This window comes from Patagioenas fasciata, chromosome 12 (assembly GCF_037038585.1).
Source record: "Patagioenas fasciata isolate bPatFas1 chromosome 12, bPatFas1.hap1, whole genome shotgun sequence".
Taxonomy (NCBI): domain Eukaryota; kingdom Metazoa; phylum Chordata; class Aves; order Columbiformes; family Columbidae; genus Patagioenas; species Patagioenas fasciata.
The window spans coordinates 12,191,149-12,217,405 of record NC_092531.1 but is presented as its reverse complement, the minus strand read 5'-3'; the positions used below and the strand labels follow the sequence as shown (position 1 = coordinate 12,217,405).

At 39.7% G+C, this 26,257-nt stretch overlaps 1 protein-coding gene across 4 annotated transcripts in view; it reads left to right on the top strand.

Annotated features, from left to right (window-relative positions):
- MYZAP (myocardial zonula adherens protein) overlaps positions 1-26,172 on the top strand; it is a 64,206-nt gene extending 38,034 nt beyond the window's left edge. For 3 of the 4 annotated variants that reach the window (XM_071813877.1, XM_065847060.2, XM_065847059.2), the window contains 3 exons: positions 10,054-10,137; positions 10,549-10,649; positions 12,008-15,505. In XM_071813877.1, coding sequence (XP_071669978.1) covers positions 10,054-10,137; positions 10,549-10,649; positions 12,008-12,113 — 291 coding nt within the window. In that variant the 3' untranslated portion in view covers positions 12,114-15,505. Of the gene's footprint in view, positions 1-10,053; positions 10,138-10,548; positions 10,650-12,007; positions 15,506-20,548; positions 21,248-21,686; positions 21,910-22,845 lie in introns of those variants that run through there. The other variant, XM_065847061.2, reaches the window with a different exon arrangement.
- The last annotated feature ends 85 nt before the right edge of the window (positions 26,173-26,257 follow it).

Genomic DNA, 26,257 nt, shown 5'->3' with positions numbered 1-26,257 from the left:
TGAGGGGTTTATTCTTTCAGTGTAAACCACAACAGGTTTATGCTGTTATCAACTCCAATTAAGACAAAGTGCAACTACAGAAATGAACATCATTTCAAAGGGATGCTGAACAAACAAGAGATTCTGCTTCAAACTCATATGGAGAACTTTCAAATTGGATGAGTACTGAGATGAATCTGCTGGATGAAAAATCACAAAACAGATTGCTCTTCAGGCCTTTTTAGGGAAAACGATGGCTTATCAAATGACAGATGCAAGACATTCTGTAAAAGAACAGCAAGCAGTCAGGAGGACGTGAAAGAGAAACTTTATAGTCGGAGTTTTGTGATGCAGCAGGCAGCTCCAACACCTCCAGTGCTGGCTTGGTGGTATTCAAAAATTCGTTAGGAGGCTGTGGTCAGTCCTTATGCAGGCATGCATGAAAGGAGATGCTGGCAGAGAAGCACCAAATGTAGGAGGCCATGGATGAAAAGAGTATTAAAGCCTTCCTTTTCACAGGACCCATCCTGTTGGTACTGAATGCAATAGATATGTCACCTGTGGAACTGAGCCCAGGCAGAGAAGGAAAATCACAGTTCAGTGTGCTTATATCCTTAGCAAATGAATAATTTGCTCCTATTTTTTTCTCAGAAAATCAATCCTTCCATCGCAGGCATCAATAGAAACTTTTCCAACCTGACCTAGTCAGACCAGTCATAAATTAAATAGGAGCATTGAAAGTAACTTTCAGAAGAAAACAAATGGAAGAAATAGAATGAAGTTTCCTGGAGTCGGACCTTCAACATCTCTGTGTGTTAGATCCCACACGTGCCCATTTTTCAGCCCCATAGGGCTTCTCTGCTGTGAGAGCCAAGATTGCAGCCCATTAGAGCACCAGCTGAGCAGAAAGTTATCCTGCATACTCCTGAAGTCCCATGTTCTTGTTAGAGAGAGATTGCAGATGATTTAAGGCTGACAAATTTATACCTGTGTTGAACTTGTTTGTTAAATAAATCTATTTGTTCCCATCTTAGTGCAGTACATATTACATGTAGTGCTGGCTGTTGAAAGTGCAGGACCTGCATTTGGCAGGTGTGTAGAAACCCAGCCCTTTTGTCACACTATTCATACACAGCAAGCTTTCAAAAAAGGAGTAAGAGACAGATGGCCAGAGTGGGGCACCCAGAGCTCAGTGCTGAAATCAGTGAACATTAATACTGGTAGACTTGATTGGTGCGTGTGTGTGTTTTGGGTTGTGTGTGGTGGTTTTTGTGTGTGTGTTTGTTTGGGGGTTTTGTTTGTTTTTTGTTTGTTTGGTCATTTCTTTGTTGTTCTTTGTTTGTTTTAACCCTTACCTTTGTAGCCATCTAAAGTATGGCTGGGCAGAGAGACTTTAGAAGACAAGCCAGGAAAAAGCCAGTTCAATGAGAGGAGGAATTTGCAGAGAGGTTCACAGCGTGAAAGGTGGAAACATACAAACTTCAGGCCCTTCCACTAAGCAGTTTCCAATGCAGAGATGGAACTGGGCAGGCAGATGCCGGCACAGAGGTGCTATGGGAGGGCATGGGGAGCTGCTACCACATTGTTTCTTTCAGGGTTGAAATTACTGTTGTTCTGCGAGAGGGGTGAAAGCTTGTTTTTTAAGTTAGCCATTTAATATGGTCAGTGAGGTTTATCCTGTCTGTGCCAGTGTACAAGATAGTAGAGAGTTTAGTGTAAGATACAGCTAAAAGTCTTCAAATGAAATATAAAATATTGATTTTTAAATCAGTGACGAAAGTATTTCCTGGCTCGATCTCAATTTCAAATCTGGAGAGATTTAAGAGAGCTTTAGTTTTGAGATTTGTGCAATTGACGTTGAAATGGTTTGCAGTTTTATGGCACAATAGGCTTATTTTATATGTAATATTGTTTCATTGTTGAGAAGAAGGAGAAGGAAAGAAATAAGCATGGCAAGTGAGTCGATGCAGATTTAGGGAGCTGTTCTGAAGGGGACTGAGAAGATAAAAGGATATGTGATTCCATGCCAAGAAATTATCTACAGAACTCAGATTTCACATGAAATTCCCCTAACTACTGAATTGAACTGTCTCTAGGTCATGGCCCATGAGCTGTTCTCCAGCTTTAGTCTCAGATTCGTTGGATAATAAATGGTGACCAGACATGAGGGAGAAGCTGTATCCTGTTCTGTTGTGGAAGATACTTGCATGAAAGGACAAAGTGCAAATGAGCAAATGATATCTCAAATACAGAAGATGCTTTGTATTGTACGAATGGGGAATAAAGAAGAAATTTTCCCACCAAAGACTTACTAACCATCTGAAAACAACTGTATCAAGATACTCTGACTCCAGATATATTGTCAAAAAAATCAGTTGTAGTGTGGAAGTACAGTTTCAATTTTAGGTCAAGTTAAAGAAGCCACACAGAAGCATAGAGGATGAGAAGATGGAATTACCAGCCACAGACAGAAGCCAAATTTTTACTTACCAAAATCTGCATTGCCTAGTACCTACTGTAAAAACAAAACAACAACAACAAAACAGCAAATGTAGAAAGAGAAAGCCGCCTTGGGAACTTGTAGGAGGAAGATAAACGGCAGCACATAAATAACTCACCACCCCCCGACTGGAGCATTTGGCGTGCCTCGGTGGACTTGAGCAATGCCATACATTGCTTATCTATTGGCACAAGTAGAATTGCTGCTGCTGTTTGGTATGAGTGTTTGTATGTGCATAGCATCAGCTCTTTCAGCTGGGAACTGCCTGGCCAAGTCATAAATTAGCAAACTCACACATTACTAAGGTAGCTCTTAATAAGGTAGGTTGAACTGTTAGACAATATGCCAAATTTTATAACTCATTAGGACATCTAGGTGCTGCGAGTCTGCATTAGCAATACACATACATCAAAGAGTGGTGTCATGTGGTCATACAACTTGTTAGTTTAGAAAGATCTCTAAGTTGCTGTATTAACTTAATCAGTTCTTACTTTTTCTTTAAATACGAGTTTTAAAATGCAAAAAGTATTGAGGGGTTGCTCAAGTGATTTAAGGAGGACTAAAAGGCGAAGGTACTCACTCCTACTTACTGTATTATGTTCCCTGAAAAAATGTCAGCACTCTTGTCTGGCCTCTGATAAATACCACTTAAGGTCCAGGGTAATATTGGACTGAGCAAAATCTTGTTCTCCTTGTACAGCAAGTACCTCTGAGAGTTCAGGCTGCTGTTGCGACATCTTGTCTGTCTTGTTTTGTACCATATAGGATGTGTTTGTCCTGTGTTTAGTCATATTAATGACCAGTTTGTGCATGTCTCTGTATCAGTGTTACAGATGCCCAGTCTATTACTGGTAGATGAATGAGAAAAATACATGATACTTGAATAATATATAATACTTAAATATATTAACACTGTCATGTTCTGATAAATATTTTAAACTAATGGATTATAATATCAAGTGGTAAAAGTTGACTGAGTTTACCTAACAGCTGGATGTGTTCCAATCCAATAGATCACTGTATTTTTCAAGCTTTCAGAACTATGTCTGAGTACACAGAATAAAGTTTGCTGTTTCAGACTTTGTTTATAAAGGCTCTACATTTGAAAACAACTTTAGTTCTCTCTTAAGATGCTTTTTCCTTCTGCTTTAATTGCTTTGCAATTCTGTTGACTTTCCTTCAAGTATCACTACTCGCATCTCTTTGTTTAGAGACTCATTCTTTTAGATCTCACCGTTCTCCTCTTGGCTGTTCTTGGGTGTTCTATCCATGAGATCAATTTAATGCTGTTGATTCAAAGATCTAGCTTTCCGTCTAACTGAAGCAAAGTTTAGTTGTGTGGTGGAGCAAGAGAAATTCAGAAGTGCAGCTCTTCCTAGAAAGTATTTACATGGTCCATTCAAGTATAATAGCATGACAGTTTTGTTTGGTATTTAAGGAGATGTATTGGAGACTCTGTACAAGTGCAATGGTGAGAAAGAAACAAATCTTCATTGATGAGGTGGACAAGAAGAACTGAATTTTCTGGGGGTTGCTACAAGATAAGGTGACAATCTGGAAGCTGAGGGAGTTTGAGAGAAATTACCTCAAGGTTTGGGAAGGAGGCAAAAGCGTAGAGGTGGTAACAGCAAGAGGGCTGACTCAAGTAGGTGAGAGCTTGAAAAGAAGTGCTGTGGCCATATTCATGCTGAGCCACTGGAGAAGTTCAGGATGATTCACTTTGCATGTGCTGATGCAGATCATTAGAAATTGCAATGTGCCTGTGAAACACAAGCTGCAAACCCAACACAATCTGCAGGGAACTTGAGGGATCTTGCCATGATGGGGAGAGATCAGGTGCCCTTCCTGTGCCCAACAGCCAAATTCCAGGGACTGCAGTGGGATGGCCGAAGGGCTGAGCTCTTGTGCACCCCCTGCACTGGCCTGCCACCAGGCGCAGAGGTCCTGAGCAGCGTGTGTGTGCTGAGTGACTGGGCCAGGGAGTTCATCTCTCCTGTGACAGCGCTGCGGGGAACACGCTCTGCTCCCCAGCCCCTGGGGTGGCCTAAGAGCACATGATGCCCCCTCAGTTGCTGGTGGACCAGATAAATTACAAACTGTAGCTTGGGCCTTGTAGCTCTTCCCTTCCCAGTTTTGGAATAGTCAGATGTCTTCTAGTAGGAGAAGGGAAAGCAGGAACAACAAATACAGTGGGGTGGGGGAGGTAAGAGAGAATGAAATGGTGATGATGTGCCCCAGGGTTGCTAAATTCACATTTTTACTATTAGCAGAGCTGTTTTGAAAGGAATGAGTGGGTCATTACTAAGTAGGCTGCCAGTTTTGTGTGACTGCTTAATGTGGATGTGAAGGTTGTAGAAATACTGGTAGAAACATGGAGTGAAAAGAACAGCTAGTCAGTCTAACAGTGTGAGTCAGATCAAGAGGTAAGTGCTACGGAAATTCTATCTAGGCACCTCAGAGGAGAGGCTGAAGGATGTACCTGAATAGTGCTTGTAGAAAACGATGGAGAAATCTGAGAGTAGTAGTGCAAAAGCCAGATTTGGGAGCAAGTTGCTGAGTTTGCAGTGAGCTGAAATGCTGATGTCTGCAGACACAGCAAGGATGAGGTGGATTATAGGCCTTGTGCACTGAGCAAAGAAAATGTAGGAGCATGTTGGTGATAATTTTGTCCCTGGAGTCAGTCCAGAAGTGACTCAAATCCAAGAACCACTCCATGGAAGCTGAGAGTTTTTGGCTTGCGCTGATTCCATCTTGACCCTGAGTGCTTCTGGCCATGACTTAGGCCCTCAGTTCAGTATTGTGTTTGACCTACCTTGCTTCTCCTTTCCTTCTCCATACCTTATATTCAACCAAAAGTCAAAATCTATTGCCCTGTCACCTGCTAGTTTTCTTCTTGCTTTATGCAGCTCCTTAAAACAAAGACGCTGTCAAGACTTGGGTTTGTGCAATACATGTTTGTGGTGCTATGTTATGATCATATTTTAGTCTGCCATAACTAAAATTTTATGGAAAAATCAAAGTGACATTAAGTAGTAAGGCATGAATTGTATTTTTAAGGGCTTTCACCCAAGTATAAGCAGCATGATCCAGTGTTCTTGTTACATTCCTCTCTCAAAGGAAAGTGTCACTTCTGCTTTATGCAATTGGACTCTTATAAATGTATTGAATTAAGGTTTCATTTTATTTAATATAGTAATATATTAATATAATCCCCTAAAGTTGTCCCTGTTTTTCCTATTTTCCTGTGACATATCCCCTCAAGGGTTAATCAAATCAGGTTTGCTGACTGCTAATGGCATGAAGTGGTGTGTACTCAAGTCCTTGCTCAGTAAATAAACTTTTTTGTAGTAAACTACTGTGGTGGGATGTGTCATTCATGTCAGGCCTGTGGGGAGGTTTAAAGGTGTGTCACAACTTTGGAGGTTCAGCCCTTAGACTGCAGTAGCTGCTGAGACAACTAGTTGGCCACGTGTCTGGGGTGCAGCATGGGGAGTCACACAGGTGCCCTGCTACGTTCTGGCCTTGCTGTCCTGCAGCGGCCTCAAAGGGTCACTGCTGCACCTGGGGAGCATGGACCACACGACTCCTTTCCTGGAGCTGAAACAGCCTCTCGGTTTAGCCACTGCTGGATTTATTTCTCCTGGAATGTATTTGGTCTGCATGGCTGTGTCTTTGAGTTCATGATGTTCTGAAGATCCAGCAAAAGGTTTTATATGTTGCCCGATTCACAGCCTTACTGTATCTGTAATCTGCATGGTCTAATCATTTCATCCTGTCATTCTGGTTTACTGCTAGACTAAGTCTTTGTGTGTGGTGATACAGTACCACATTTTCTCTTCTCCATACTGTAGAATAGAAGGTGTGTTTAAAAATTCTGGCATAATTTTTCAGAGGGACAAAGTAGATCGGTTTAATGGGTTCTGAATGATACTATGTAAACATGTTAGAAGGAGTCAGGGAGTAATGTTGTGTAGGACTCAGTCTGCCAGTCCCCAGAAGATTCTCACAAAAAAAACCCAAACCAAACCAAACCCCACACCAAAAAAACCCCACCACACACAAAAACCCCAACCAACCAAAAACCAAAAACAACGCCCCAAACAAAAGCAGCAACATTCCTGCCAAATTATAAAATGTCTTTTTGGAGTTCAGGTTTGTGTTTGGGAAGGGGACGAAGTGTCAAGGTCCTTCTCATTGTATTCTCTGTTAGATTTTAAGGTGTCCATGGTGTTATTTTTGCCTTCAACTAATCTAGTTAAAATAACTCAAAAACATGCTTAGGGAGCTTGTGTCTTTTCTGTAGCCAATGTGAAGAATAAGCAAATATAAGTTTAATTTTTAACTTACACTAAATCTATTTGTACATGATACTGGTAACCATAATGGTTACCATCACAGTTTATTTCATGTCTTAAAGCATTTGTGTCATAGACTGAATATAATTTAAGGTAAATTTGAAACACAAGAGTTTGTTCTTGCTTTTGGATAGTAGATAATTCAGTTACTTATTTGGAAACAGAAATATTTTGTGTCTGATGTAAAAACCAGAATAGGCAGCTGATGAGGCATATTATCTTCAATAACAAGAATGGGTATTTGTCAGGGCAAAACCCTCCCCTGATCAGATATCTGTTCTTGGCTTCAGTCATCTTGTGTCATACTGATTACTGGTGTTAAAGTTATTTCCTTGTATGCATAGTAGGAGAAGAGAATCTTAATAGAGAAGACCCACTTGAACGTTCTAAAAGAAGAGTTTCTTTTTTGAAGCTTAATTTATTGGCAGGACTGAAGCTACTGAACCAGTGAAGATAGACCTGACTTAATTTAGTTGTACTATTGAACAAAATTGTAATTAAATCAGAATATCAAAATATGTTCTATGATTTTCTGAAAATGCCACAACCTTTGTGTTTATGTGATTTGCAACCTGAAATCATAATAGCTTTAGATGGCATGAATAGTTTTTACATGCACTTTAAAGTAAAAGAAACAAGGAAAAAGGAAATAACCTTTTTTTAAGAAAGATGGATGATGATAGCACTCACATTCTGTAACTGCTCAGCTGAAAATGCTGTATAGAGTTTATATTTTAGCTTTTCCAAGTAATAACTGATCGTTCTGTCATTGTGATGTAATAACTGAAGATCATGGAGGCTAAATTAAAATTGAGTTGGTTTTATAACTTTTCATTTTTTTGTTTAAATGATGTATTTGTTTTCCTTCATTTTTTTCATAGTTCTGTATGTTTTGGTTGAAATGTTTCCTAATACCAAGTAGTAAACTTCTGGGAGAGTGATTGTACTACTGTTGTTTTGATTATTGTACCTTTGAGTGTTTTATCATTCTCTTTTAGCAGGTTGTGAATATTTGTACTAATCATTGTTTCCAGACATGCTGAATAGTTTTACACTGGTGATTTTGAATTTTTATTTTTCACAAAATTAATTTTAAGATAAAGAGTTAAAAAGTGACAGGTGAGAGGGCATGGGAAATGTGACAGAGTATTTAGAAATGGTCTTTCCTGCATATCAACATAATGTAAAGACTGCCAGGAAAATTAATGTATCCAAGTTTTCCTTGATTTTAGTTTGGCTGTTCTGCACAATTATTTCACTTTAGTAAAAGTCCACTGAATTTTTACTAATAAATAGTTTTTACTTTTTGCCTTAAAATTGTACTAATGAAGCCCACAGCCAATCAATAATCTGGCAAAATAAAGCTACCTCACTTCATGTGCAGTTTTATAGAAAATACGTGGTTTTTATTATACCTAGGTATTTTTATAGTTTTCTTGTGATAAAATACACTATAGGCATAAATTGTTTGTTTTTTTTTTTTGCTGTTGCCATATTGCCCAAGAATGGGAAGGAATGTGCGGGACACACACTTTTCTAGTGCTGTAATGGCAGTTTGAATATCTTTCTTGCCTCATCTACCATAGCTGGAAGGAGTGCACTTTTTTATATATACAGTAATGAAGACTTTACTAGAAGCAGGGCATGGCAGATTCTGGCATTACATTTGTGACGTGGCCTGTCCATTTACCTGCTTGGTTTACTTCTGATTCTGCTTTCATGCTTAAGATCAGAAACTTTTAGATCTTTAATGAACTGTGGAGACAATTGCCTTAGGGAACGCACTGTTTGGTTTTTGACTTTCTTCTTGTCTGACCTAAAATGACTTGTTCAAGAAAGGTGGATTGAAATTTAATTGGAAAAATTACTGACCTGACACCATTTAACACTTAGAGCTAAAAGATTATCTGCTGCTATCAGCTTTCATTGCTGTTGCTGGAGGATAAGAATCAGCAGAGGACACAGTGGGAAATCCTTCCTCTCCCAGTTCCTACACACAAACATGATGCAGAATCCCTTTTCTCCCTCAAGCTGGTCTCTCGAAGTACTTCTGATTATTCTCCTTAGAAATATTTGTAACGCTGCTTTCTGCATCTGAAGTAGACTGTAACTGCACCTTGTCTTCTGTGCCTGTGACGTGGTGTGTGTCTGCAGCCGCCTGTGAGTAATGACCTGGACTGCCTCCGGGGGCATCAGGAAGCTGTTATGAAGCTGTTGTTTTGTTATGCTCTTTTTATTAGCCGCTATTTTAGTAGGTGTGGCCAGCCGGGGTTGAGGGAGAATAACAAGTGACTTTTCCTTTGGTTCAAGGAGAAAATTTATTTTGTTTGCACAAGATGCTATCGTGTCCTAAATGCAGTCAGCTGAAAGGAACTCACCCCTGTGCCAAGCAGTGAGTCTCTTAGGCTATTGCTGATAACACTGTGCCTCACACAGCAAATCTTGCTATAAGCAAAGAGTTCAGAAGAATGGAAGAGGAAAACTGTAGCTTTAGGAGGTTTAGAAAGATGTTTCCACACAATCACAACAGCTTAGGACCAGCAGCAAGGGACTGGTATAAAATCACATTTTCTCTGGTCATACCTGCTGGTAGCAGGGAAGGATTTAATGCAAAAGTTCCTGTGTGGCTCTATGAACAGCAGAAATCCCAGAATATAACAAAGATGGTCTTCTGTTCCATGTACAACAGTATGAAGATGCAATGCTTCTGGTGCAGCTAACTTTATTTTAATTTTCATGAACGTTTGTAAATAACTTCTTTCCATTCCCTAAGTATAAAATGAAAATGCACTTTTTTTTTTTTTCCAGAGTCTGGTATGCCAGGAAATAACTGAACAAATAAGACCTTCAAGAAGCTAGCAAATGTGCAACATGTTTTTGGGTGTAGTTAAAACTGACTAGAGCAAAAGGCCTTTGAATCAGAGATGGAGTTTTCCATAGGTTGCTTTGTTATGTGACAATGTTTGAATTTCAGTTCTCTTTCAAGAAGGATACAAATTCTTAAAAGCCATGTTAGTATATGTGTGTCATCTTTATATAGAAGATCCTAATTGTATGGCATGGTAGCTAATCAATGGATTAAAGCATCTTATGCATATGTACACATATTCAATTGTTGTTGGACAATAAAATCAAACATGTTTTCCTCCTGTGGTATCTAGGTCTTTTTCCTCCTCTTCCCATTCCCATTAGACTAAATGTTTTTATTTTTCTTCACAGATTGAAATGCTAAAGAAGAAAGTGAAAGAAAAGGAATTATTTATAATACAACTTTTAGAAAAAATTTCCTTCTTAGAATGCGAGGTAAGGTATTACCTTTTGAGTTTATATTATTGTGATTATTTTATGAAACCAAATAAAATTTGAACCAATGTCACCTGATGTTATCTGGATGCATATTTCCTACATGTATTTGCTGTTCTTCAGTATGGTAATCAAAATTATGACACCAGTCACATGAGGAATGTATGTAATACAAAATCTCAATATTCATGCTAAGTGTCTTAACATACAATTTTATAACAGTACTATAACTACCTAAAACAGAAGCCTCTGAATGAAACTGTTGGTTTATTTTTTTTTCCCGAAACTAAGGATTCCTTTATTTTCTCAATAAACACTTTTCGTGTGGGGATAAGCCAATGTGCACTTTTATTTCCATGTTTAATTGACATAACTTAAAGGAAGCTTGTGATGAAAACTACTGTTTTCCAGAATAAAGAATTACAAGATAAATTGGACTACTTAATGGAAAACCAACCAAAGACCAATGTAGAAACCAGAGATACTGGTGTAGGATGTGATCTTCCATACAGGTATTTACTTTTTATGCTTGTTCATAGGAAACTTTTTCATAATGTCCCTTATTGGTGCTGTATTAGTAAACCATTGTGCTGATAAGCTGTTGGAGTGGATTGTGGAGTTTTGCTAAGTTTTCCTAAGTTTAAAAGAGCACATCTACTAGGTGGAGTGTACTTCAGTTACTTACGGAGTAGTTTGTTTGCTTGTTTGTTTGTTCTTTGAAGATGTAAATGTATTGCAAACCCTTGGCAAGTACTTATTTACAGTAACATGATTTAAGCAGGGAGTAAAGAAGTCAAGAGATCTGACTTTGCAAAATATGGGAAAATATTGGTGAAAGGTGTCTGCTGGCAGTGCAGCAGAAGACAAGGGACAGCTCTGCCCTAAGGCTGGGGCATCATGCAGACATTGTGTCCTGAGAGATGCGTCCTGGACCATTTTAAAGGGCAGGTAACACCAACAGTAACAGCTCAGGGCTGCAGTAATTTCTGGAGATAACCTAACCCAGGGTGGAAGATTGCCAAGAAAACAGTGCAGTATCATTACCACATCTGCAGTGGAGTGGTGGTCTCTGATCTGTGGTGGCTGGCAGCTCTGTAGCTTGGTGTTGTAAACATCCAAACATCGGGGCTTTCCTCCTGCCTGTTCTGTGCCCTGAACGCTGCAACAGGCTTGCACTGGGCCCTCGGAGGAAGGCTGTGGACTTGCACTTCAGTCTTCCCCCCAAGTCACAAGAGCAAAGTGCAAAACAGAAAGCAAAATAGTAAGGTAAGGAGGACCATTGCACATTACTTTTATTACCAACAAGTAAACTTGTTCATTTTAACTGTGCAAATCGAATCATTTAGTGTGACGAATGTAAATTAGCATATGAAGTCAGCAAGCTGCAATGCAAACAGGGTGCCAACAGAAAGCTATCTTTGTTGTCTCCGAGGACCCTCTGTATGTTACCACAGCCCCTACTTATCTGTTTTTTTTCCCTATTTTTGAGATTTATCTCCCTGCAGAAAATTACTCCAATACAGTTTGGATTTTATGGAATTACTCTTCGCAATTGATTGTGTCCTTAAGTGTAGTACTGCTGTCTTTATTATTGCAGGATCCTTAGTCCTAGCAGCTGTATTGCTGGACATTCCAATATGAGCTCCAGCAGATGCCTGCCTGTAAACTTGTCAGTATCTGTCACAGTTTTTATGCAATATTATTTGTAGCATTAGAAAAGAAATATGGAACATATCAAATACACTAAATAGTTTAATTTTAGCCTGTCAATATAACTAACAAGGCACAAGTTCATTGCTGTGGTATTTCCAGGCCAGCTGTCTGATACTCTGACATTAACTCTGTAAGCTCTTTCTTGTCTCCTTAACAGTACAAGTACTGAGAACAGAAGATCTCCTGAAAGTGCACGGCCGGTGAGGACATACACCCCATTCAAGAGAGTGTTGGAATTTAACACAAAGAACAGTACATCTTGAGCATTCAAGTCAATGTGCTTTCTAAATGCGAGCAAATATCTTGCGCCTTTGCAGCTTGATTAGATAAACTTTTATCAAGTCTTAGAGAAGAACAGCAGCATGGAGTCTTGCTAAATTTATCCTGAACGCAGCTTTTTAGTAACTTCATATCTGAAGTTACTACTGACATTAACTGTGAGGGGGATATGGAAGAAGCGGGATGAGTGAAACAGCAGTCAATATTGCTTCTTTAGAAGTTCTCCAGTGCAATGTGTTATTTCAAATGCCTGTAAGGAAGGACTTGTATAGCTATAAAGTTGTTTTCTTCAATTGTGTTGTAATTCTGCTTGTGTAATGAAGCTCTAATATATTTCAATTTCAATACTACTAGAAGCAGCATCTGAAACAATACCGGTAGAGGGCATTAATGTGAAAGCTCTCCCTATGCCTGGGTACAAAGTGAGAATGCTGTTCACACCTGTTCTAGAGGCCTGGCTTAGTGCGGCTCTGTTCACCTGGAAAAAGTTCACTTGTAAACAGCATTCTTTGCTGGGAGGGAGAGATGCAACTGAGCTGTTTCAAACAATTCCCTCAACACATGCAGATGAATGTTGTGTTTGTTGCTGAAGACAGTAAGCGATAGAGCAGATTATAATGGATTTTGCTTTGTTGGACTGAGGCACTGGTTTGCACTTCCTCAGTCATGGGATGGAGTGACTATTGGTGATCCATTCAATAGTAATTGTGTAGAGAAATCCCTGTCACTTTTAAAAATGTACTTTTCCATTAGAGGAAGGAATTTCCATTAAACAGAATTTTCTCTCTAGCAGCCTAAAGCAGTTCCTGCAATTCCTACAGCAATAGCAATCCTGAATCAGGATTTTAATTTTTGAGTACTCTTCCCTACCACCCCTTTGCCCCTCCCTCCCCCCAAGCACTTAAAATCTTATCCTTGACATCAAAGTACCAGCTGATATGAATTACGAGTAGTTTCTTGTAGTTCTATTAACATGAATGAAGGGCATTGTTTTCTTTTAATTACAGTAACTGCTATAGAAAACAAACAACTTATGTTTTGTATGCTTAATGTTGTTCTTACATTGAATGTCAATCCCAGGAGGTACTCACCTCGCCACAGGGCTTCACAAAGTGATTGCTTTTATCTTCAGTCTAATGCAAGTTCTGAAGTTCAGTACTGTCTGCTCAAATCAAGTATACACAGTAGAGTTGTATTTAAAATTATAATATTGACCTCATAATCCAAATCTTGTTCCTGCTTTATTTCATGGATTTCTGAATTTGTTAGAGAACTTTGGTTACTTTGCAGCCCTGCTGTTTAACTACTATGTATGTATATATATATACTATATATGTATTGGAGGATGGACTGAAGGATATTTTGATGTGGTACCAGTATCTTGCAGGAGCCTGAATTGCTTTATATAGTCAAAGGAAATACAAAATCAAATGGGAAAACTCAAGCTTCTCCAGCTTTTGTGCTCAGATCATCCTCTTTTTGTGCATAAGCTATTTTTTCCTCGCAACATGTTCAACTCGTAAGAACTTAAAATGGTCATTCTTTCTAAAAAGTCAAACACAATATTATGTGTTGCATTATGCATAAAAATCAAGAAATAATTGCAGTCAAATCTTTTAACAAAAAGGTAAATTATCTATTGTGTGAAGGAAGCCTGTAATCTTCACTGGTATAGAAGTCGCAAACATTAACAGCTGCTCAATGTTTCTTTTAAAAGTAACAAATACTTTTGCTTAAGTAGCTTCCCCCAGAGAAGAGGTGCAAAACCTCTGGAGTGGGAAAGGGCTTGAAGAGAAGGTCCCTGAGAATAAAGTCTGCTCGCTATAAAAACAGTCCTCAGACAAAGCTCCCTCTCATGATGCAAAGCAGAGGAATTGTCTGGTACCTGAATACCAAAGTCATGGAAGCAGCTGACAGAGCGAGAAGCTGTAGCCTTAATCGAGCAGGGGGAATTTGTGATTGAATTAAGTTTTGATGCTTGAGTGAATTTGGGAGAATGAGTTTGCTGAACAGAGTTCCCAAAGAACAATTAATTCGATCAATAACCAGATGAATTGTGGTTATGATCAACTAAGATCGTGAAGTGAAACTCTAAGTGAGAGAACATTTAAATTGGAAGTGTATGTTGATGAACAAGAAAGATGACTAAAATTTCAGAGATGAGCTTTGTACTTGTGTAATCCCATCTCCCTCTAGTGGTTGATAACGGCAAATGTTTGGACAGTATCTGTTTTTGATAAGACACTAAAAACTAATCCCAATGGCCACATTAGTGACCAGCTTTAGTTCATTTCATGTTTTTTAGCATTTTTTAATGCCAAAATACTCCCTCTATATTTCAGGAATTTAATACTGAACCTGGTTTGTGAATGTTACCTTCAAACTTAAGATGATTGGATTAAGGTGTTATTAATATATAAAAAGAAATGCATGTTGTTGTAAAATATATAAACTGACAAATTTAAATAAGTAAAAATGCTTAATTCCTCTGGTTTTAGCCAGAATTCGGAAAGCAGAACCTGATGACTGTGAGGTGCTCAGTGAATGATAGGAGAGGGACAGATGTATCAAAATGTTGATTTGACACAGACTTCAAAAGAAAATTAATTCTACTTCTTATACCCTCCTGAGGATCTCCTCTGAAAATACTGCGAGCTGTTTAACCCTGAGACTTGCAAAATGGTGATCACCTGCTCAAGACTTTACCAAGACTGCAGGCAGGTGATGAATTTTTCTGTGTAAATTCTGTCTTGACTATTTGATGAGGTTTTTTTCCAAAGCAAATAAGGATTGACATCTGCACTGTATTTTAAGAGCATTTTGACATGCAATGAGACAGCTGACCATCATTTGATTGGACTACTGGTCTAGATTTGATAAGTGGGAAGAACAGGAGAGGAACAGTATTTGTATAATTGTGTTACATGAAAATGTAGAGCTTTCCAGTCAAATCAGCAGCAACATAAATTAGCATAGATAGTAACAAATCTGACTGAAAAGACTGTAAAGCTTCAGTATAAATTTTGTCAATTTGAGGTAATTAATTAGTACTATAACATTAGAAACTAGTAAAATTTCTGTAAACACCAATAAAAGCCATATAGATAGGTCCCAGAAAGTGCATTAAATATAAGTCAATTGTATGACTACATTTGTACCATGATAAGTATTCTTTTGTGATTTATTCCAGATACTCTGGAAAGTATTTTGGGATACAGTTTTCATATATACTGTATAAACAATGCAGTTACATTGTATGCTTTTCATACATCCTGTATGTAGGACTTGATAAATTGCAACAAATATTGTATTTAAACTTTCTATTCTGTGATGTCAACATCCAGCTCAAAATAAACTTACCTTAAAACCTTGTAAACTCTTAACTCTACAGAATCTTGTTTGTTCAAAACGTGTGAATGCACAAGCAGTTCCTCTGGAGCCTTGATGTTCTTGTCAGTGTTTCCTTTGGCAGACGGGCTCTTGAGAACAGGAAGACACTCCCTTGCTAAAGACTCTTCTCAAAGCCGAGTGACAGAAGTAGATGAACTCTTTTATGAAATAAAGAACTATTGGCTTGCACAGGACAAACAAGAACTAGGAAGTGCAGCTCTTGAAAAACCCAGCGGCTTCAGATCCCACAGATAACATCTGAATACATCTGAGATGCTCTCCAGACTTCAGCATGATGAGATTGAGATGACCATGGCCCATCTATTTTTTTACAGTTTATATCCACTCACTGGTGATAGAGATTTATCTGCAAGACTGTCACAATGAAGCTATCGACATGTCAACTAAATAAGAAGAGGTCACACAAACGTGACAATCACATTGTTACTGGTTTGCAATGCTCAGCTGAAGAATGTGAAGTTTTTTACTTGAGTAACACTTCTGTATGTATATTCAGTACAAATTGCCAAAGGGGCCTCATAAAATCTTGTCGAGATCAGCAGTGCTCATTGCTGAACCTGCAACATAGGATTCTGGGAATTGGATACTAATGCTTTTCAGAGAGGCTTTAAATGCTTGTTTTGACATCTGAAGAATTTCAGACATGGACAGATGAGCAAATAGGTAAGAGGTAAGATCTCTCCGCATTGTTAAGTCTGTAATTCTCTGCAGGAAGTCCTTACTCCACAGAATGGAGATGTCTGTGCTGAGAGTTTCATTCTACTTGTATTTTATTCCATTTTATTTCATTCCCATTCAGCACCTGGGGCTATTTGTATGTGTGGAAGAAGAAATGTTCTTAAGAGTCCTAATGAGTTAAGGCCTTTCCAGCCCTCCATGAAGCACTAGAACATGAAAGAAACACAAAAAAGCAAGGTGAAAGCAGCCATCTACAACTAAAGGTATGTGAAAACTTTCAAACAAAAAGGGACTTAGTGGATTAAAAAGAAAATATGTAGAAGTAACCATCTATGAGGTTACAATATTCTGTACAGGTGTGTGTGGTGTGTAGGCATACTGCCATAATCTGACAGTTGCTTTTTGTATATAAACCAGGATGATCGATAGAAGCATATATAGCATTGCTTTTTAAGTGTTTGGGGCTTTTTTAGATAAATAAGGTTAAGGGAGGAGTTCTTTTCTTTGAATTAAAGAAAATAAAATTAATTATTACAAACATGCATGATGCCATGTTGATACCATTTTTTCTGTTATTTTGGGGATGGTTTATTTTGTGCATGTGGCTTGATTCCTCTCCTGCCCCACAATATTTCCATCTAGAAGCAGAGAAACTGTAAAAGTAGGGTTTTTTTCCACTCAAAACCTACTTTCTAAAGTCTCTTTTGTATCTTTTCTGAATGAAAAGAAGTACGAGGAAATAGGAAAAGTGCAACAGAAATGATACCTGTAACAGAAAAGAAGCAAGGATATTAGTTTTAATGCAAATTTTGGGCAGACTCAGATATTTCTGGCAGGAAATTTTTTCACCTGAAAAAAATGTAGCCAGTTGTACTTCATGGCCATCTCCCCTGAAATGTCATATGACTAGAATACATCAGTTGAGTTGTAACTGCCACTGATAACACAGAAACACTAAGAATTCAGACATAAATGTATGCTGCAATGTTCCTTGTAATGGGTGTGATCTATTTAAAAAATCCGTATTAGAATAAGTTATTTGAATACCTTTCTTTTTTGCTACAGTATATATGAAGGTGAAGTATTCCAGTGTCACATCTTTGTGTTGTTTGTTTTTTAATGTGGTTTATTCTTTTTTGTTAGAATACCTGATTTTTTTCTTCATTGTCATTCTAATAATTTGTCTTTTAGAAATAATACTAAATTGCTTAGTAATTCCAGACATGCTATTGCAGAATAAATTAATATTTAACTCTAGACATCTAGTGACAGAAAACAGACTGACTGAAAACTGTATCTAATAATAGCCCTTGAGATAATGTCCTAAGTGAGGAAGTTATTTAAGAAATCATTAAAAAATCCCAAACCAACCAAGACCACAAACCAAACCACAGTTTTGTTATATGCTTAATTCATGTTAATATTGATCAAAATATTAAAGAAAGTGATACAAAATAAAACCTTTAATCAAAAAGGCCAAGCATACTCTGAGGAAAATGCTGAAACTATGGCTGTGTGCCACAAGGAATGACAGTGTACCGGTCTCCCAAGAGAAGCACCAGCGAAGTCCTAAGGCTGAACTTGCAGTGGGTATTGCTGATTACTCATGTTCAGAGTGTGGCTAGTGGGGATTTTCCCACACCCCTGCATTTTGCCCATGGGTAAGCAATGCCTAAGTTTGTGATTGTCCTCGGTCCCACAAGTGTTCCATACTTCTGCTCCTTGACTTAGAAAGCTTAAATCTATTTTTCCTTCTTCACATTTGTATCTAAATTGATACTATTTAGATTGCATTTTATCTAAGTGCTGCCCATCTCTACATAAACAAAAATTTATTTGTTCTGGCACCTTCCAAATTTCAGCTATGTGTTCATCATTGTGGAGCTGTGTGTTACCTGTAAAGACTCTGGTATTCCAGAACCTAAGACTCCCAAACCGTGAAGATGAACAATACTCCTTCCCAGTTCACCTGAACAAATACAGACTTGGTGAAGAGTGTTCTGTCCAGGCTACAGAATGGTCAGTCATGATTCCCAGAAGCCATGTTATTAGGACTTTATTCTCTTTGGGTTTTTTTCCCTCTATTCTTATGTGTTTATGCAGTTTAGCACATAAGCAGAAACCCACTGCAAACACCAGTATTACTTTTCTGTACGTGTAATAACAGCAGTTGAACTGTAAGTGTGGAGCAGTGGTCTGAGGAGATGGTTCCTTCCAGACTCGGTTGCAGGCAGGCAGGCAGGAGTGGTGCGGTTTCCATGCCCAGCCTTCCCAGTTTCCCCCACCTGTGCAAGACGAAGAGCCTAAAAAGCAAGTGTTCCTTCTGCAAGATGCAGAAATGTTACATAGATGGCATTACTTAAGCCTGCATTACAGAGGCAGCAGTTCAGAGAACTTCTGTCCTCTAACAATTGGTGATCTCCTGGTGAGAACTCCCTGACGTATCTCGCACAGGTGATCGAGGTTGTGTGTAACAGACAGTGAAGTGGTCTCTTCAGCTAGTCCCTTAACTTGGCTTTTTTCACCCTGGTTGTGGTATTTATTCCATGGGTAGCTGCCTGTTTCATTAATCTAATTTCCCCTGGCCCTCAGCCTATCCAGCCACCTTCCAGCTGAGCAAACAAGGGGCGGGCAGCCAGCTTAAAACGCTTACCCCTCCAGTCCCTCCAGGGTACCCCTCTGTTCATAAAACAATCTCTGAGAAATGGGCCTCTTCAGTCTTACTTAGATCAAGAAACCTCCCCTGGGATCAGCTTTAAAAGGCGGACATCTGCCACCTGGAAACTATCTTATTCCTTTGAGATGGACTTACTAAAGCTCATGGCACTTAGGAGAGTGTGGAGTAAGCAGGCCAATGTTATATTACAGCCTGAATTTTTATCTTCAGTCTTTGTATGACATGTAAACACGTTAAAAATAAACACCATGTAAAGAAAACTTTAACAGATCTCTAAAAATTAAACCTTGAGTCCTCAATAGAAAGTGATACTCTGCTAAAAGCTACTCAAACACAGGGAAATGGCATGGCTTTCATCTCTGAAAATGCACATAGTGTAGGACAGCATAGAGTTGGACAGCAACGAGCCTCTGCCCCACACAGCTTCTCATGCCCAGCCCAGTGTGAGGGTGTTTCTTGAATCAAACTCAGTTTCTATAGGAAGGGTTTTGTGATGTGGGGATTACGCTGAGCGTAACGCACCCACTGCCCTCCGCAACAGCTGCCTGAGCCCATGGAAAACAAATGCCTGACGTTATTTTAGACGTGCGTGGCGGTACCGACTCCCTGCCCTTGGGGTGACTCCCCGTCCCGCCCCCTCCCGTCCCTCGGAGGTTCTTCCCGATCCCCCGATCAAGAGCGGCCGTGTCGGCTTCGCGTTCCGACCAAGTCGGGCCCTGCCGGCTGCCGTCGCTTCCGGTAAGATGGCGGCCTCCGGGTTGCTGCGGAAGCGGCGCCGCGGGGCCCGGGCGGCTGCCCCGCTGACAGGCGGCGCGGGGCGCCATGGCCGCGGCGGGCGGCGGCGTGCGGGGCCGGAGCCTCCCCGAGCTGCGGGAGATGCTGAAGCGGCAGCAGCGGCTGCTGGCGGACCGGTAAGGAGGGGCGGGCGCCGAGAAGCGGGTCGGGCCTCCCGCCCGTTTCGCCGTCCCCGCGGCGGTGGCAGCGGCCGAACCGCTTCCCCTCGTTTGGCGGCTTTGGGGGTTCATGAAGCCGCACGGACCGCACGGGACCTCCCGGCTTCTGCCGCAGCAGCGGAGGGTGCGGGGCTGCCGGCCCTGGCGCGGCCCCCGGGCCCTTTGTCACACGCCCGGCGGGTGACGTTCAAAACCCGCCTGGACGCCTTCCTGTGTAACCTCATCTGTACCTGTTTCGGGGGGGGGATCGGACTGGCTGAGCTTTCGAGGTCCCTTCCGATCACTGACATTCTGTGATTCTGTGACCGGGCACAGCTGGGGGACAGCACTCAGATGATGCACTTGTGTGGGTTTACAGCCTGCGGGTTGTCATCCCTGGGCAGCTATTTCTGGGAATGCGGACAGAAAAATCGGTGTACACCACTTTGGTGAAAATACTAAATATTTACACATTGCACTTTTCAGACCAGCAGCTACATCTTTGAGCAGTAAGAACGTAATAGTTGCTTAATGACTCACAATATACATCTGAGGCTGCAGGCCCTTTGCATCTTAATGCTTTTCAGAAATCTAGTATGTAAATCAGAAACAACATTAGAATGAGAAACCTGCCACATTAGCTATTCTAATAAAATAGTTCTGTACATCAGATTGAAATGGGATTGTTTATACCCTGTTTTGTTTTGGTTTTTTGTTTTAGGAAATTCATTGCTAGGCTTCCAGATAAGGGTAAGAAGATCTCCGATTTTGCTGAAAAGCTGACACTTGCCATTTTACAAGAGGAAGAATTAGCAAGGACGGCTGAGCTGTTATCTGCTGTCAGGTTGGAGTTTCAGGTGAAACAGGAGGAGATTAATACAAGCAAACCTCAAGTTATTCTAAGTAAGGACACACAAAACCACGAAAATTCCTCGGTCTTTAATGAAAACTCTAATATTAAAGAAGTTTCTTCGATTACGTCCCAAGGGCAGGAGGCAGAATGTATTGAGCAAGATGCTACAAATATAACTCTGAAAAATCAAAGGACTCATGGGAAAAATGGTGAAGGCAAGACTGTTACAAAAGATCAGAATCTTTTTTGTGAAGTCGTCTCCAATTCAGCCACAAGCAGTTGTCTGGAAAACGATCAGCAGGTATCTCAGAGCCATCCTGAGGATGGTACAGAAAGTACAGCTGCTTCGGACAACAGTAAAGATGCACTGGTTGATGCCTTTCAAAAAGTTAAAATTGTAGATGGGAATAATGGTGAAAAAGTATCGGAACAAGAGCAGAATGTGGCTAAACAACACAAGGGCCATATCTTTGGAAGCCTACACCCCAAGACACCACATTATATTGAAGTTCTAGAGTCTAGAGCCAAGAACCCGGTCATAAAAAAAAGCAAATTTAAACCAAATGTGTAAGTATTATGGGACAGAGAAACCTTTTGTGAAATAACAGACTTGAATAAAATCGGAAATGGTACAGAACAAGCACAATGGGTTTATTTTCTTGTGGTGATTAAACACATTTAAAGTCATATGACATTCGAGGTTAATGTATTGGCTCTCTAGCATTAACCGTCAGAGTACCTCAATATTGAGCGGTGAAACAATTGCCATGAATCATAGAGTTTTGTAGCTTAGGCTACTATCACGAGTAACTTGCGATATTGTCTCTCTGCAGAGAAGTATTTTTAGTTTTTCTAAGCGCTGCTTATTTTTTGTTTTTTACCATGTCAAAACACTTCAGATTTCTTTTCAACTCTTACGTGTTTAAAATAGCAAGTTTTGGAACTGAAGTTGTTCAACCTTGTGCTGCAAATTTGAGTCACAACTTCTATGTTTTATCTCTTCCAGGTTACCAGGAGAGCAAAGTGGATCATCGCATGGTTCCTCATCCAGTCAATCGCCTGGGGGATTTGGCTCTCCAATTACTACTGAAGAAAGACGACTCAGAGATAAGAAACATTTGAATGACATCACAGCAGCTCGGCTGCCACCACTTCACCATTCCCCTGCTAAGCTATTATCCATAGAGGAATCCATAGCAATTCAAATACAGCAAAAAGAAGCTTATGAGGTATGAATTCAAGGTTTGGTCTGAGGAGTAATTATGTATTTGGGATCACTCCTAAAGAAAAAAGAAAGCATAAAGGGATCTTTTCATACTGATCAATTTGAGGATGAAATTGAGATGGGCAGGCTTTGGGGAGAGGTGCTTTTTCTTGTATGGGATTCTTCTAATGATATAATTAACGAATGGATTAATCCCTTTTGAAAGTGTTATTCCTGCATGAAATAAAATGCAGTGTTACATTTTGTGTGGTGTTACACTAACCTCATTGCACTTTATTCACCTCTGACTAGGAATGTAAATGTAAACCTTGCCTATTAGTCTTTAAAGAGTTTTTGGCCCTTGCATAAGTGAAGGCCTAGCAGTATTTGTTATTCATTTGCCTTTATTTATGCCGTGCCTGAAGAATCTTAGTCCTGACGGTCTTCAAATTCTCTTGTAATGGATTCTGATTTTGACTTTCCAGGTAGTGCCAAGCTAATGTTTCAATTAGACACTATTGTAAAAGTGGTTTTAAAAGCGCTTGCTACTTTAGTCATCTTGGCACTTTAAAGGAGGTCATTTATTTGGAAAATGGAGACAGATTTTTTCGGAGGCTGCTGAATGACAAGCATTGTTATTGCTACATGGTTACTGTGCACAGCTGCTCTCCTGTGTGGATTTCTTTTATCTGTTAAAGCTGACTGTAGTATATCACAGGTGAGGACTGCCACATGGGGAATTTCAACTCTTATGAAAAGGTCTTCAAGTATTTGTAGTGCAGTTATGTATAAGTGTCAAAGAAACCTGAAATTTCTTTGATAGTTACTAAAATTTTTAATTAAGTCCACTCTGGAATTGCTGATGTTACTACATCAAGTTTATGCTTTAGTATAGCAGGATAAAAATGATGAATGAACAGTTTTTCTAAGATGTGTCTCTTTTTATTTTTCTTTTATATAGGAAATGCAAGCCAAGCTTGCCGCACAGAAGCTTGCAGAGAGATTGAATATAAAAATGCTCAGGTTTGAACCAGAGGGGAAAGCCTCAATGCAATACAGAGAAGCGAGAGATGAAGATTATTCTTCAGCAGAGGACTGAATTAAATATGTGATATCTGAGGATGAGCCACGTGACTGATCTTATGCAGTACTTCTTGAAACCCAAACCTGGATATTGAGAATGCTTGGTCTAGTCAGTTATTTCTTAAAATTTTCACATCACAGCTATAGGAAGAGTATAATATAAACCTCATTAATATAAGTGTTATGAAGTGGTAACCCCAGTGTTATTTGGGGACTGCTTTTGGAGCACTTGGGGCAGTTAATCCTTGTGGAATGCTCGACAGTTTTCATCTACAGCAAAGTGAGCTCTTTAATACACTTTTGCAGGCTATGATGAGTCATCTACAAGAGAAGATTTCTTCTGCGCAGAAATGTGATTGCAAAGGGTGTCGGCACATGTGTCCATAAAGAAAGCTGAGGTGTCTATGAACTGCCTGCATGTATGAAAGCTCGTCTTGTATAAATGTGAGATATTTCCTTTATCTTTTTAAGGTTATCTTGCTTTTACCTTATGGTGAAAATACATGCCTGGACAGGTACAATAAATACGTGACAGGCTGTAAGAGAGCTTCTTATCACATGAGAACTTGTTTCTGTGCCTGCACCTTAAAATAACACTTTCTGCACTTGTAAGTAGGTTAAGAATTTCAAGTTGTTTTGTAACTCAAATTCTGTTTGGGCCTTAAGGAATTCTGCTGTTTCATTTTTGATGATTACTGGAAAGCACATCAAGAGATCAAGTGAATCTGAAGACTTTAATATTTTTATTAAAAGTCTTGGTGTTTTTCCATATTTTTGTACACTGCTTTCACACTTTGAAATACTATTTTTTCATAGTCCAATACTGTAAATTAAAAGATCCACCCTCTGGTTTTCTTGGTGAAAATGTTCTGTGTATTTTGCAGTTTTAGCTGTCCTTTGAAGACAAATCTTCCTTACAATTTTATTTTCTGCTTTCTAATATTAATTTCAAAAGATAACACACCTAAGAAGTGTCTCACAATGTTATTCTGCTGTTGACTAGGATATTCCAGCCCTAGTATGAGTTCAGTTCTAAAAACCAAACCTCAGAGATTCTTTGTATAGCCTGGAAGCATCTGTTTTCTGAGTCACTGCAGCAACCGTATGTGCAGAACTCTCCCTGGATGTGGACTTATTCCTGCAGGAATGATGCCTCTGGAAACCAAGGGTGCTCCACATGTGAGTCGTTCAAAAAGCTGCATGATGTCAGCTAGAAAAGGGGGTTGAAAGTCTCTGCGACTTTTGAGGGCATACAGCACTTTACTGGCAGGCAGTAACTCTCAAAGGCAGTCTCTGTGGCACAGTCCATACCATGGCAATGCAGTTTGATAGGTGGAACTGTTGCTAAGCTAATAGGTGGTATTTTTTGACCAGGTCATCTGTTGCTCATCTGTGATGCCTCCTTCAGGTACCCTTTCTTCTCACAGGTTTCCTGTTCTCATTGTTCATTGCCTTCTCATCAGCTGTCTTGCTCTTCCCTTTTCCTCATGAGACTTACCTCCTTTCACTGATGCAAATTGACATTCTGCATCCCTACACCCCCCATTGCCTTTCATGTGATATCGCTCCCCATTACTTGCATTTAACTTTACCATGTTTCACACATCCTCCTGCCATTGCTATCTTCTCTTGCTTTCCATAACTCCATCTACTGAGCACCTTCGACATACCTCAGTCACTTAAATATCTTGCAGAGACCTGAATGTGTTTTTTCCGTAGCTGGCCTTCTACTGAGGCTTTCCTTTCTTATTTATTATTGTGGTTTCAGACTCTGCAGCTGTTTGCCACTTCTAGGCCTTAAAGCCTCTTTTTTACCACTTTATCATGTTTTGTTCGTTGGGTTTTGTTGTTGTTGTTGTTGTGGTTTTGTTGGTTGGTTGGTTTTTGTTGTTAGTGGTTTCGGTTTTGTTTGTTTTTGTGCTCCTGCTTCATGCTCCCAGCTTCCCACCACCACTTGTCTTTGTCAGCACTATCTTTGGCACATTTTCAGTCATTCATATTCATCCCTCAGTGTCCATGTTGATGACCCATCTGCTCCCTCAGTTGTATGTATTTCTGCCCTCAGTGTCTTCCTTCTGCGTGTGGCTGTGACTCCACAGGCCAGTGAAGTGCTCTTTTGCATGCAGTTCATTTCTCAGATCGCCATTGTCTGTGCTACCACCTGTTTGTCCAGCTGCGTTTGGTCATCAGCCCTTCCATTATTTCAGTCTGTTGTGCTGCTTAAGGACAAGAGGCCTCAGAAGTGTATTGGCTTTCCCTTTGCTGTCACATGAAGTACAAGTTATGACTTCCAGGCCTGTTTGCATCTCTCCTCCTTGTAAAGATCATCGCCCTTGTCCCAGTACTGACTGTGCTGTCACACCTTTTAAAGTTTTTAAGCTTTTCTGGGCTAAATGAATTTACACAAAGCTACACAGTTAGGAATTCGCTTTTTAGATTACTGAAATGTAGCTCAATGTGGGCTTCTGCTGACCACTCTCTTGGGCTAGCTAAAATTATGCTTTTTCTTAGGGCTTTTAAGGCTTACTTTTGCTTTCTTAACTTTATGAAGCAGAGGCAGTGTTATTTGATCTGCATTTTGATAGCATTCAACATGTTGGGACTTCGCTAAAGTGGATCCCCTGAATGGGCTAACTTCCCCCTTAAGAGAAAAAAAACCAAAAGATAAAATCGATGCAGTAACAGGTGGAGTGCATCATGTAATTGTTATACGATTAGCAGCTGCTCAGCGCCATGCTGGAGGAGTCCTTGTGGAAGAGAGTGCTGTGTGAATGCAAAACCAAGCTTAAGGTATGAATTTGAAAAACTTGCAAAAAATTCAAATTTGCAAAACCTGGAAGCTTTCATGGGGTGTGTTGGTCCTAGGTTCTGAGCACAGGTATGTACTTTGAATTAAGGTTTTGTGAGTGATAAGAAAGCAAAGAGTCAGGTATAAAGAGAGTCCTGTGTTGAGGAGGATGTGCAGTCCAGAAGCTTGTGAAAGGTTGGAGAATATGAGGATGAATCTTGGAATGGCTTAGTGATATCGAATTAAAATTCTGATGAAATATGGCATTGCTGTTGTGTATTTCACCATTTTCCAGTTCCGGAACATTTCAAAACATATACTGAGAACTGAGGAGCTTGCTCTCTTTTTTTGGGAGTGTTTTATTGGAGTGGGCTTTTAACCTGGTAGAAAATAAAGAATTGAATTTGTGTTTCTGAAGTTCCTTGTGTGAGTAACGTTTTGTTTTGGCCATGTGAAGTTTGCAGTTAAATTTTGGGGAAAACCAGAACCTTTTACTTTGGTG